The sequence below is a fragment of the Coregonus clupeaformis genome, chromosome 19 (genome assembly GCF_020615455.1).
Source record: "Coregonus clupeaformis isolate EN_2021a chromosome 19, ASM2061545v1, whole genome shotgun sequence".
In the NCBI taxonomy this organism is placed as follows: domain Eukaryota; kingdom Metazoa; phylum Chordata; class Actinopteri; order Salmoniformes; family Salmonidae; genus Coregonus; species Coregonus clupeaformis.
Genome location: NC_059210.1, coordinates 1,717,006 through 1,731,012, shown reverse-complemented (window position 1 = coordinate 1,731,012; position 14,007 = coordinate 1,717,006). Strand labels below are relative to the sequence as shown.

Genomic DNA, 14,007 nt, shown 5'->3' with positions numbered 1-14,007 from the left:
TCTCTACCATAAGCCGCCTCCAACGTCGTTTTAGAGAATTTGGCAGTACGTCCAACTGGTCTCACAACCGCAGACCACGTGTAACCACGCCAGCCAGGACCTCCACATCCGGCTTCTTCACCTGCGGGATCGTCAGAGGGGGGAGGAGGGGTGCGGAAGAGTATTTCTGTTTGTAATAAAGCCCTTTTGTGAGGAAAAACTCATTCTGATTTGCTGGGCCTGGCCCCCAAGTGGGTGAGCCTATGCCCTCCCAGGCCCACCCATGGCTGCGCCCCTGCGCGGTTATGTGAAATCCATAGATTAGGGCATAATTTATTTCTGTAACTCAGCAAAATCTTTGAAATTGTTGCATGTTGCATTTATATTTTTGTTCAGCATACTTTACATATGACAAGTCTAATATAATTTCAGACAGTACAACAATTAATCACCTCCAAATATCAATAAGCATGATATTTGTTTATTTTGTACACTATGAGCAAGTTATTTCGTAATACATGTTTAGCCATAGTTCTCATTCAGTTGAAGTAATAATGCCATCCACTATGTGTTTGATACTATGTGGATTCCACAGGAGGTTGGTAGCAACTTAATTGGGGAGGACGGGCCCGTGGTAATGGCTGGAGCGGAATCAGTGGAATGGTATCAAATACATCAAACACATGGTTTCCAGGTGTTAGATGACATTCTGTTCGCTCCGTTCTGTTCTGTCCATTATTAAGAGTCATCCTCCTCTCAGCAGCCTCCTGTTGTGGATACAGTACTGTTGGTCAAGGCGCAAATGATCTCTCTCTCTCTCTCTCTCTCTCTCTCTCTCTCTCTCTCTCTCTCTCTCTCTCTCTCTCTCTCTCTCTCTCTCTCTCTCTCACTCTCTCACTCTCTCTCTCTCTCTCTCTCTCTCTCTCTCTCTCTCTCTCTCTCGCCATCTAATCATACCATAGTTAACAGGTTCAAGCCCATGTCCCAGTGCACTTTAGTATACTCAGGCAGAGGCCCTAGTTATTGCCATAAACCGTTGAATTATATTTTTCCTACCATTTTCCAAATTCATTTGCAATGTGGTTCAGTGGGAGAAGTCAGCCCCCTTCTGTCTCTGTGTGTGTGTGTGTGCGTGCGTGTATGTGTGTGACGTACACAAGGCTCCAGAGCTGTCTGCCTCAGCAAATGTATGTGTGTGTGTTTATTATCCCCTCCCCCCTCCCCGACAAATACACACTGGACTACTCTCTCCACATTGTCCCAATGTTGTGAGGGTTGGTTTGTGGTAACGTTATCTGGTGGCTGTCGTGGTAGTGTGTGAGTGTATATGTGCTGTTGGCTGGGGCAGATGGGCTACTCCGCTAGCCTCACACTGAGTTATGGACTGCTGATTTATCATGCTGTTTATCTCCCCCTACGTATTAGCCCTGTGTGTGTGTGTGTGTGTGTGTGTGTATTGGTCTCATTTCAGTGGGTTTAGAATATGTCTACTTTTCTGTGAATGTGTGTGCACTTACAGTCTGTGCCACTGTCCACAAATCACATATGTCCTCTTATATTTGTCAGGCTATGGGTGTGTGTTCGTGCGCGTGTGAGTGCATGTGTGTGAGATAGAGTGACTGTTTTCAGATGATAAGTCATCATCTCTTGGGGTGAAGCAACATTATCCAGGCAATAAAGTTTTTATCTCAAACTGGTGATTTCATTTTTCACTCATACAAACCCCATCGGTGTGTGTAATACCACATAACGTTAGGCCCACAAACACACATCTACACACACACACACACACAAAGATTTATGCAAATCTGCTGTGGAATGCCGTTAAACCCACCGTGAGATCACATGGTGTTTTGCAGTATGTGTGTGTGCGTGCGTGTGTGTCGATATTTACCAGCGGGACAAACACACAGACACCCCAGAGGTTTCCCCATACACAGACAGACAGACAAAGACAGATGCCTCTATTATGTGGATGGATGGTTGTGATTACTAAGAGTTATTAAGTCATTCATTCCGTGCTTAGAACCAGTGAGACTTACAATGCATGTGGAGATCATTACTAGACATAAAGTGTCTAATGCAACAGGCTATGCACAACATTGAGTCCCAAATACAGATGCCCTGAGTTGCTTTTGATGACATAATTGAATGGAGACACTGAGGCTGCACTGATCCTACATCAGTTGTTATCTTAACTACAGTATTAACTACAGTATTTTCCCAAGGCCCTGATGGTAGTCTAGGTATGATTTTTGATTTATAGTACCCATTGTTCTTATGACGTAAGAAAGGAAAATACTACATGTACTATGCACTCCCTGTACTCAGTGTTATTCACATAAACACATACACACACAGCCCGAGTGAGGTGTGTGTACCATGTTGCATTCATCTGATGTGATGCCAGTGTCTTGCCCAGGTTCCTCCCTTCTGTGCTGGAGATGTCTTGTCGTTATGGAAACCAGGTGATTGACCGTCACACAATGACAGCCCGATTCTAAACTGAACAAAAATATAAACGCAACATGCAACGATTTCTAAGATTTTACTGAGTTACAGTTCATAGAAGGAACTCAGTCAATTGAAATAAAGTTATTAGGTCCTAATCTATGGATTTCACATGACTGGGCAGGGGCGCAGCCATGAGTGGGCCTTGGAGAGCATATGCCCACCCACTTGGGAGCCAGGTCCACACACTGGGGAGCCAGGCCCAGCCAATCAGAATAAGTTTTTTTCCCACAAAAGGGCTTTATTACAGACAGAAATACTCCTCTGCACCCCCGATCCCCCTCCTCAGACGATCCCGCAGGAGAAAAAGCCGGATGTGGAGGTCCTGTGTTGGCGTGGTTACACGTGGTCTGCTGTTGTGAGGCCGGTTGGATGTACTGCCAAATTCTCTAAAATTACGTTGGAGGCAGCTTATGGTAGAGAAAATTAACATTCAATTTCCTGGCAACAGCTCTGTTGGACATTCCTGCAGTCAGCATGCCAATTGCACGCTCCCTCAAAACTTGAGACATCTGTGGCATTGTGTTGTGCGACAAAGCTTCATCCACCTGTCAGGATTATCTTGGCAAAGGAGAACTGCTCACTAACAGGGATGTGACCATATGTCCCGCAAAGACGGAGGTGTTGCTAACATTTACGATAGCAAATGTCAATTTGCCCCCCATAAATGACTGCGTTTTCGTCAATCACTTTTTATAGCTACTGTTTACAGGCCTCCTGGGCCGTATACAGAGTTCCTCACTGAGTTCCCTGAATTCCTATCGGACCTTGTAGTCATGGCAGATAATATTCCAATTTTTGGTGACTTTAATATTCACATGGTCCACAGACCCACTCCAAAAGGCTTTCGGAGCCATCGTCGACTCAGTGGGTTCTGTCCAACATGTCTCCGGACCTACTCATTGCCACAGTCATACCCTGGATCTAGTTTTGTCCCGTGGAATAAATATTGTGGATCTATATGTTTTTCCTCATAACCCTGGACTATCGGACCACCATCTTATTACGTTTGCGATCGCAACAAATAATCTGCTCAGAGCCCAACCAAGGACTATCAAAAGCCGTGCTATAAATTCTCGGACAACACAAAGATTCCTAGAGGCCCATCCAGACTCCCTCCACCTACTCAAGGACATCAGAGTACAAAAATCAGTTAACGACCTAACTGAGGATCTACATTTAACTGAGGATCTTAATGTAACCTTGTGTAATACCCTAGATGCAGCCGCACCCCTAAAAACAAAAAATATTTGTCACAAGAAACTAGCTCCCTGGTATACAGAAAATACCCGAGCCCTGAAGCAAGCCTCCAGAAAATTGGAACGGAAATGGAGCTCCACCAAACTGGAAGTCTTCCTACTAGCTTAGAAAGAAAGTACAGAGCAATATCGAAGAGCCCTCACTGCTGCTCGATCATCCTATTTTTCCAACCTAATTGAGGAGAATAAAAGCAATCCAACATTTCTATTTGATTGTCACGTTCGTTGAGAGACAGGTCAGACCAAGGTGCAGCGTGATATGCGTACCTGTTTATTAAGACGAATAAACACTTGACAAAATAACAAAATAACGAAAACGTGAAGTCCTACGGGCTATACACACAACAAGCCTACCAGGAACACAAACAAGATCCCACAACTATGGTAGGCAACATGGCTGCCTAAGTATGATCCCCAATCAGAGACAACGATCGACAGCTGCCTCTGATTGGGAATCACACCCGGCCAAACATAGAAATATCAACCTAGATCTACAACATAGAAATACAATAACATAGATCTCAACAGAAACTCACACCCTGACCCAACCAACAAGAGTACTCTAGATCAGGGCGTGACAGTACCCCCCCCCCCCCAAAGGTGCGTACTCCGGCCGCACCAACCTGACTCATTAGGGGAGGGTCCGGGTGGGCATTCAGCCTCGAAGGTGCGGCTCCGGGCGTGACGACCTCTCCCTCTCTGCCTCCCCGTTGCACCCCTGGTCTGGTCTGGACCTCGGCGTGATGCTTCCCCTCTCCTTCCTCCCACGATGCACCAAGCCCTGTCTGGACCCTGGTGTGGGAGACCCCGAACCTGGAGAGGGGCTGACGTCTGGGCCTGGATCGGCAATCCTCCCGCGATGCACCAAGCCCTGTCTGGACCCTGGTGTGGGAGGCCCTGACCCTGGAGAGGGGCTGACTTCTGGGTCTGGAGTGGAGCCGCTGACCGGAGCTGAACTGGACCCCGGTGGAGCGGACTGCTCTGGCTCCGGAGTGAAGCCGCTGACCGGAGCTGGACTGGGCACCGGTGGAGCGGACTGCTCTGGCTCCGGAGTGGAGCCGCTGACCGGAGCTGGACTAGGCACCGGTGGAGCGGACTGCTCTGACTCCGGAGTGGATCCACTGACCGGAGCTGGACTGGGCACCAGTGGAGCGGACTGCTCTGGCTCTGGAGTGGAGCAGCTGACCGGAGCTGGACTGGGAACACGCACCACTGGTCTGGTGCGAGGAGCAGACACGGGTCGTGCCGGACGAGGAGCAGGTACGGGCCGTGCCGGACTGGATACACGCACCACTGGTTTGGTGCGGGGAGCAGGTACGGGCCGTACCGGACTGGATAAGCGCACCCCTGGTTTGCTGCGGGGAGCAGGTACGGGGCGTACCAGGCTGGTGACATGCACCACTGGTTTGGTGTGGGGAGCAGGTACGGGCCGTACTGGACTGGATACACGCACCACTGGTTTGTTGCGGGGAGCAGGTACGTGGCGTACCGGGCTGGCGACACGCACCACTGGTTTGGTCCAGGGAGCAGGTATGGGCCATACTGGACTGGATACACACACCACTGGTTTGGTGCGGGGAGCAGGTACAGGCTGTACCGGACTGGATACGCGCACCACTGGTTTGGTACAGGGAGCAGGTACGGGCCGTACTGGACTGGATACGCGCACCACTAGTTTGGTGCGAGGAGCAGGCACGGACCTTGCCGGACTGGATACACGCACCACTGGTTTGGTGCGGGGAGCAGATACGGGGCGTACCGGGCTGGCAACACGCACCACTGGTTTGGTGCGAGGAGCTGGCACAGGCCGTACCGGGCTGGCAACACGCACCACTGGTTTGGTGCGAGGAGCTGGCACAGGCCGTACCGGGCTGTGGAGGCGCACTGGAGGTCTGGAGCGTAGAGCTGGCACAACCTGTCCTGGCTGGATGCCCACTTTCGCACGACACGTGCGGGGCGCTGGCACAGGACGCACTGGGCTGTGAATGCGCTCTGGCGACACAGTGCATATCTCCGCATACCTTGGTTCTGCAATGAACACACGCTCCCTTTGTTGCCTGACCAGCTCCTCTCTCCGTGCCTCCACTACTTCCTTCTCCCTACGGGCCTCCTGCAGCACCTCCTCTTTAAGGGAGCTCTCCTGCTCTATTCTCCTTATCAGCCCCCGTAATGTGGTGGCCTCCTCTCTTAGACTGCAGATCCGCAGGTCTTGGAGGACCTCTAAAATAGTGGCCTCCTCCTCTACAGTCAGCCCTTTCACAACCTCCTGCTGCCTCGTCATCCATCACGTGCCCCCCAAAAAAATGTTTTATTGGGGCTGCTTCTCGGGCTTTCTTCGTGACCGAGTCCTTTTAAGTCGCCGTTTCTCCTCCCTCGCTGCTTCTGTCTGCTCCCAAGGAAGGCGATCCATCCCAGCCTGGATCTCTTCCCATGTCCATGATCCCTTACCAGTTAATATCTCCTCCCAAGTCCATGATTTCTGCTCCTCCAGGGTACGCTGCTTGGTCCTTGTTTGGTGGGATCTTCTGTCACGTTCGTTGAGAGACGGGTCAGACCAAGGTGCAGCGTGATATGCGTACATGTTTATTAAGACAAATAAACACTTGACAAAATAACAAAACAATGAAAACGTGACTTCCTATGGGCTATACCCACAACAAGCCTACCAGGAACACAAACAAGATCCCACAACTAAGGTAGGCAACATGGCTACCTAAGTATGATCCCCAATCAGAGACAACGAGCGACAGCTGCCTCTGATTGGGAATCACAACCGGCCAAACATAGAAATATCAACCTAGATCTACAACATAGAAATACAATAACATAGATCTCAACAGAAACTCACACTCTGACCCAACCAACAAGAGTTCTCTAGATCAGGGCGTGACATTGATACTGTCGCAAAGCTAACTAAAAAGCAGCATTCCCCAAGAGAGGAGGATGCCTTTCATTTCAGCAGTGATGAATTAATGAACTTCTTCGATGAAAAGATCATGATCATTAGAAAGCAAATTATGGACTCCTCTTTGAATCTCTCTTGAAAACGCCAAACCTTGACCCAGAAAATGTAAAAAAACTATCTCCCATTCCTCTCAACATTTTTAGAAAAAGCTGTTGTGCAGCAACTCACTGCCTTCCTGAAGACAAAAAATGAATACGAAACGCTTCAGTCTGGTTTTAGACCCCATCATAGCACCGAGTCCGCACTTGTGAAGGTGGTAAATTACCTTTTAATGGTGTCAGACCAAGGCTCTGCATCTGTCCTCATGCTCCTAGACTTTAGTGCTACTATTGACACCATCGGTCACCACATTCTTTTGGAGAGATTGGAAACCTTAATTGGTCTACACGGACCAGTTCTTGCCTGGTTTAGATCTTATCTGTCAGAAAGATATAAATTTGTCTCTGTGGATGGTTTGTCCTCTGACAAATCAATTCTAAGTTTTGGTGTTTATCAAGGTTCCGTTTTAGGACCACTATTGTTTTCACTATATATTTTACCTCTTGGTGATGTCATTCGGAAACACAATGTTAACTTTCATTGCTATGCGGACAACACACAGCTCTACATTTCGATGAAACATGGTGAAGGCCCAAAATTGCCTACCCTGGAAGCATGTGTTTCAGACATAAGGAAGTGAATGGCGGCAAATGTTTTACTTTTAAACTCGGACAAAACAGAGATGCTAGTTCTAGGTCCCAAGAAACAAAGAGATCTTCTGTTGGATCTGACAATTAATCTTGATGGTTGTACAGTCGTCTAAAAAAAAACAGTGAAGGACCTCAGCGTTACTCTGGACCCTGATCTCTCTTTTGACGAACATATCAAGAATATTTCAAGGACAGCTTTTTTCCATCTTCGTAACATTGTAACATTGTGTGAATTTAAGTATGCTCTCTCCAATTCTCTCACTCTCCCTCTCTCCCTCCCATCCCGGAGGACCTGAGCCATAGGCCCATGCCTCAGGACTACCTGGCCTGATGACTCCTTGCTGTCCCCAGTCCACCTGGTCATGCTGCTGCTCCAGTTTCCCCTCTTCTGCCTGTGGCTATGGAACCCTGACCTGTTCACCGGACGTGCTACCTTGTCCCAGACCTGCTGTTTTCAACTCTCTCTCTCTACCGCACCTGCTATTTCAACCTCTAAATGCCCGGCTATGAAAAGCCAAGTGACGTTTACTTCTGATGTGCTTGTCACGCCCTGGCTCTGGGGACGCTCGTATGTTGAGCCAGGGTGTGAGTGTTCTTTGTTTATTCTAGTTCATGTATATCTATGTTGGCCAGAGTGGTTCTCAATCAGAGGCAACGAGTGTCAGCTGTTGCTGGTTGTCTCTGATTGGGAACCATATTTAGACAGGCGGTTTTCCCACAGTGTTTGTGGGATCTTGTTCCTGTGTAGGTTTGTGTTTTGCACCTTTGGACGTCACGTATCGATTTGTTGTTTTGTTCGTGTAATCATTTAATAAATAAGTATGTTCACCTTCCACGCTGCGCCTTGGTCCTCTGTATCCGACGATCGTGACAGTGCTGACCTGTTGCAACCTCTACAACCACTGTGATTATTATTTGACCCTGCTGGTCATCTATGAACGTTTGAACATCTTGGAGAAAAATCTGGCCTTAATGGCCATGTACTTTTATAATCTCCACCCGGCACAGCCAGAAGGGGACTGGCCACCCCACAGAGCCTGGTTCCTCTCTAGGTTTCTTCCTAGGTTTCTGCCTTTCTAGGGAGTTTTTCCTAGCCACCGTGGGTTTTAGGCTGGGTTTCTGTATAGCACTTTGTGACATCTGCTGATGTATAAAGGGCTTTATAAATAAAATGTGATTGATTGATTGATCTTTTATTTCAGCTCATGAAAAATAGGACCAACACTTTACAGGTTGCGTTTATATTTTTGTTCAGTGTAATTTACAACCGTCAAGGAGATGCATAGGCAGTAGTCGATCTTTAAGCCTCGTTGCCAACTTTATAGCTGTTTATGCTATGGTCAAAATCAATGCCATACCCTTTTTATTCAATCAAAACTTTTGACATTTTGGGAGGTTATAGTATTCGTAATGTGAGCCAAACAGGGGATAGACAGGGTTTTTGTTTGGAAAAGGTTCTGAGGCATGGGATTTGATTTGGTGTGTTAAATCTTTCGATAAAGAACATACACACACCCCTGTGACCAATGATATTCTCATGCTGAACACAACAGTAGGTTTTGGGTCACACATGGATGGTAGAATTAGGTTTTATGGTGAGGAATGTTGCGTAAGATGTGTAGGCCTATTTAGACCAGAGGATAATGTAAGTATGATAAGCTTATGTTAAGCATTATACAGCACTTATCTCCAATGTATTTAAATACAATGTAAATACATATTTAAATACAAAATAATAATCACAAAAGCAGGTTGTAAACACAGCTTAAGAGGATGAAGCTCCTAGTAGGCCCAGCCAGCCCTTTAGGCCTCAGTCCCACGCCTCCAGAGCAGGCCCTCTCTCCATCTGTGGTCACCACAGACAGAGTGTGTCCAAGTCAGGCCCCAGCTCTGCTCTGCTCCCCTGGGGTTAGTAGTGGGTGTGGTGGTGGGGGAGCCAGCTGTCACTGTGGTCTCTCTCTCTCTCTCTCTCTCTCTCTCTCTCTCTCTCTCTCTCTCTCTCTCTCTCTCTCTCTCTCTCTCTCTCTCTCTCTGCAGTTTTAAGAAAGAATACCAAAAAAAAGGGGGGGCGGGGGGGCAATGCAAATAGTCTGGTTAGCCATTTGATTAGATGTTCAGGAGTCTTATGGCTTTGGGGTAAAAGCTGTTTAGAAGCCTTTTGGACCTAGACTTGGCGCTCCGGTACCGCTTGCCGTGCGGTAGCAGAGAGAACAGTCTATGACTAGGATGGCTGGAGTCTTTGAACATTTTTAGGGCCTTCCTCTGACATCGCCTGGTATAGAGGTCCTGGATGGCAGGAAGCTTGGCTCCAGTGATGTACTGGGCCGTACGCACTACCTCTGTAGTGCCTTGTGGTCGGAGGCCGAGCAGTTGCCATAACAGGCAGTGATGCAACCAGTCTCTCTCTCTGTCTCTGTCTCTGTCTCTGTCTCTGTCTCTGTCTCTGTCTCTCTCTCTCTCTCTCTCTCTCTCTCTCTCTGTCTCTGTGTGTGTCACATTCCCACTCTTTTCCTTCCACAGATTCTCTGTCTTGTCATTCTGTACAAAATAAGTTACAAACAATGCGAAAAAACACACAAATTAGCATGGTTGGTGGTTAAGAGTCCATAAAACGACAGCCATCCCCTCCAAGACCCTCCGGCGCCATCTAGGTTTCAATTTCATTTAGCAGATGGCTAAATGCATTGTCAGTGGTTGATACTCTAGCTACTGACACATTTATGTCAGTGTTGATTGTGTGCACTCTCTCTCTCTCTCTGTGTCTCTGTCTCTCTCTCTCTCTCTCTCTCTCTCTCTCTCTCTCTCTCTCTGTCTCTCTCTCTCTCTCTCTCTCTCTCTCTCTCTCTCTCTCTCTCTGTCTCTGTCTCTGTCTCTCTCTCTCTCTGTCTCTGTGTGTGTGTCACATTCCCACTCTTTTGCTTCCACAGATTCTCTGTCTTGTCATTCTAATGAATATAAACACATTGTCTTGTATTTTTCTTTCTTCCAGAGACACCTCTCCCAAGAGGACTTCCACCATGTGTTTGGGATGACCCTGGATCAGTTTGACCGCATGGCCCTGTGGAAGAAGAATGACATGAAAAAGAAGGCACGCCTTTTCTAAAGCCAAGTGACTGTAACAGGGAGAGGGAGAGAAAATAACATCTCTAGTCTACAACATCTGTCCAGTCTGGAAGAAAGGAAGTCAGAAAAAACCCATCAGAAATAATATATATATGCACCGCCATACTACGTTACACCTGCGAAACATCTCATCTCTGCCAGAATAAGGAAGGGGGAGACATTTTCACAATGTCGCTGTGACCGACATCCAACGTTGAGGCAATGTTCGTCACATATAGCTTCTGTATGCGTTGTGGTCTGAATGTTACTTTGATAACCTTTGGGGAGGTGGGGGAGATGCATTTGCATGGCCTGTGACACCACTCCTCCTCTTCTCCTCTCCCTGCCTCTATGTGAGTTCTGCATCCCCCTCTCCATTCCTCTGCAAAAAGAGAAATAGCAGCTTTTCTAAAATCCTTGTGCAGGCTTTTTTCTCTTTGTCTCTGTTTCTTACTGGTTTAACGTGTGCCCCTTTCACTGTCTTTATCTCGACTTGGAACAATATCTCTTGCTGTTTTTATCTGTTTAGTTTTCCCCTCTTTTATCGCTACTGCTATCTGTTTTTCTTACCCTCTCTAAGGTCTCTCTTTCTCAATTGATCTTTCCTTATCTACCGTGTCTCATTTAAGGTCTCTCTCTCTCTCTCATTCTCTCTCCCTCTCCCTCTCTCTCTCTCTTTCTCTTACTCCTCTTCTCCATCTTTCTCCATCTCCTTTTTATTTCTTTCTTTCTTTCTTTCTTTCTTTCTTTCTTTCTTTCTTTCTTTCTTTCTTTCTTTCTTTCTTTCTTTCTTTCTTTCTTTCTTTCTTTCTTTCTTTCTTTCTTTCTTTCTTTCTTTCTTTCTTTCTTTCTTTCTTTCTTTCTCTATCCTCCCTTTCCCCGCTGTAGCCTGTGCTAGCCTCTAACTCACCACAGCTTATAGTCTCATATCTGAACAACAGATGTATCATTCTACAGCAGTGGAGGTTAAGATAGGAAAAGTTGTCTTCTCCTTTTTTAAGTGGGTAGTTTGTTTGATAGCCACGCCATAATTTGTTGATAGAGGGCCGTATCTTACACAAGCCACTCGTAAATCAGTGAAGATAGGAGAGTTGGGGTTGGATCAGAGCCAGCAGCATGAATCATGGGTAAAAACCGTGCCATAGGCACCACTGATACCCATAGCAGATGTATAGAGCCTCAGGTTCTTTCAAGTCATGTTGTCAAACACTGCCTTGCCAGACACTTTACGTAAATCCCCTCCTATCAAAAACCTACATAATTTTTATAAGCAAGTTTTGACTCCTGGAAGGCTGTCATCCATTTTGTGGAAGTTTTCAGATATGAGAATCATGAGCTGTGTTCGAATACTCATACTAACCACACTAACCAATATATTTGTGATGTAAATTGAGTATGCTTATTGGTCATAGTATTTTCATAGTATGGATATAGTTAGTATGCCAAAAGAAAATGGGCGTGGCTTTACAACGTTTTCAGATTCTAAGAAAATGGTCTGAAAATATGCAGCCGAAGTCCAACGAGAGCGGATACAAATTCATTGCTTTAACTAATTATGACAAATGTTAAGAAAATGTTGAGCAATGTAATAAAGTAATTACTTTTCAAATAAGTTACATTACACATTATGTTGGCTGACAATTTGTTAGCTACGCTATCCTTACGAACCGCATAGCATATCATTACAGCAGTATGTACCGGTATGTTAGCTAGCTACCTAACGTTAGTTGGCTACTAATACATCAAACTTGCCAGGCAGTATATTAACTATATGAGATCTAACTAACTACCCAATGTTTATTGACTTGATTATTCACATCATTCTTAGCTAAGTGGTATAGTCATTGTGCATTCTCAATGGACATTGTTAATTCTGGCTATCTACTTAGATTTCAAAGCACTTTCGTCTGAGTGTGCCAGAGCGCAGAATAACTGATGAATTTACACCTGTTGAATATGGCCAGTGTCAATAAACGTTGGCAAAAAAAAGCGTTATTAAATTGTTGCCAGCAGCACAGTTACAGTCACCAACGCTCTAGATAACATGAAAACAGCCTAACCAGCTCTGCTAGGGCGAGTAAAATGGTCAGAGAGAGGTGTTCTCTCATTTGTGTCTGGAAGTAGCTAGCAAACTAGCCAACGTTAGCCAGTTAGCTTGGGTACTTGACTGCCGTTGTGAGGTCAGAACGCTCGGATCAACCCTACTCCTCTGCCAGAGCATCCAGTGTGTGCTCTCTGAACGCTCCGAATTTACGAACGGACAATCTGACAACGCTCTGGATTTACGAATGCCCAGAGCGCACTCTGAGCGCACTCTGGCACTCCAGATTGAATTTACGAACACACCCAAAATCGTAAAATGTCTAGCTAGTCATTTGTTATGCTAACAAGTTAGCAAGAGGTTGCATAGCAACAGCATCAACTTCCGGTAGACAGGCGAAGCGCTAGTACACTCAACTGAAAGGACACCGTTCGTTTAGAGTATACTAAAATGAAATAATAGTATATAGTATGTAGTATATACTCATTAAGTATGTAGTATACAGTACGTTAGAATGGGTATTCGAACACAGCTATGGGGTTATGACACTTTTATTATCTGCATTGTCATCACACTATCTAACACAGACCTGCAGCAGCACTTGAGCATAACTAGTTAATAAGTCTTGCTTAATGAATTAATAATGACATATTATTGTGCTATCTATCTGTACCTTTTGTGATAGATAATTAACCCTTTCTATGTTTGTTGTTTGTAAATCATTTGGCATCAACTGCCACATATGTAGTGGAAAAACACACATTGGCTTTGCTTAGTCTCCAGAAACTCAAACAATAATTCAACCATAAGTGGCATACAATATACATGTGACATACAGCGTACATATATTTGTCTCAGAGTTTGTTATGCAAGCCAAGGTATATATTGCTCCTAGGGCATGCATGCATATGAGAGGTTATTGAGGTCATCTACAATGGAAATGTATGAACATGTTTGTAAAAACATTCTCTCTGTGTGCTTGGTTTCTCAATTTTGATCATTTTGGTCCCTCATTTTGGTTAATTATTTTACACACATTTTGTAACACAACTTTTGTCCAATGAAAAGCCCAATTCAGCTGCTTTTATTTGATATTTATGTATAGACATTTTAAAGGGAGGATGAGGATGGTGTCTTTAATTGTAATGGCTATAGGACAGGTGTATTGGAAAATATATGCTCAATACAAATGAAAAATACAGTCAATCTGAATTCATATCAAATTTCATTTGATCTGAATAAATATCAAATGTTTGCTCTGTCTGTAAGTAACACATTAACTGTTGTCATAAAAGCTCATGTCTCCTATCTGATTTCTAATGTCAATCTACAATTAAAGGGCTTTATCCAAATCAAATCAAATGTATTTATAAAGCCCTTTTTACATCAGCAGATGAAACAAAGTGCTTATACAGAAACAATGTAGTCGACAACGTATTAAAGTGCTTGAGTGTGCCTCGT

General features: G+C 45.4%; 1 protein-coding gene across 14 annotated transcripts in view; it reads left to right on the top strand.

The window, feature by feature from the left end:
- Positions 1 to 11,207, top strand: part of LOC121554724 (actin-binding LIM protein 2) — a 123,544-nt gene extending 112,337 nt beyond the window's left edge. For all 14 annotated transcript variants that reach the window (XM_041868438.1, XM_041868446.1, XM_041868449.1 and 11 more), the window contains one exon: positions 10,393 to 11,207. In XM_041868438.1, coding sequence (XP_041724372.1) covers positions 10,393 to 10,506 — 114 coding nt within the window. In that variant the 3' untranslated portion in view covers positions 10,507 to 11,207. The remainder of the gene's footprint in view (positions 1 to 10,392) is intronic.
- The last annotated feature ends 2,800 nt before the right edge of the window (positions 11,208 to 14,007 follow it).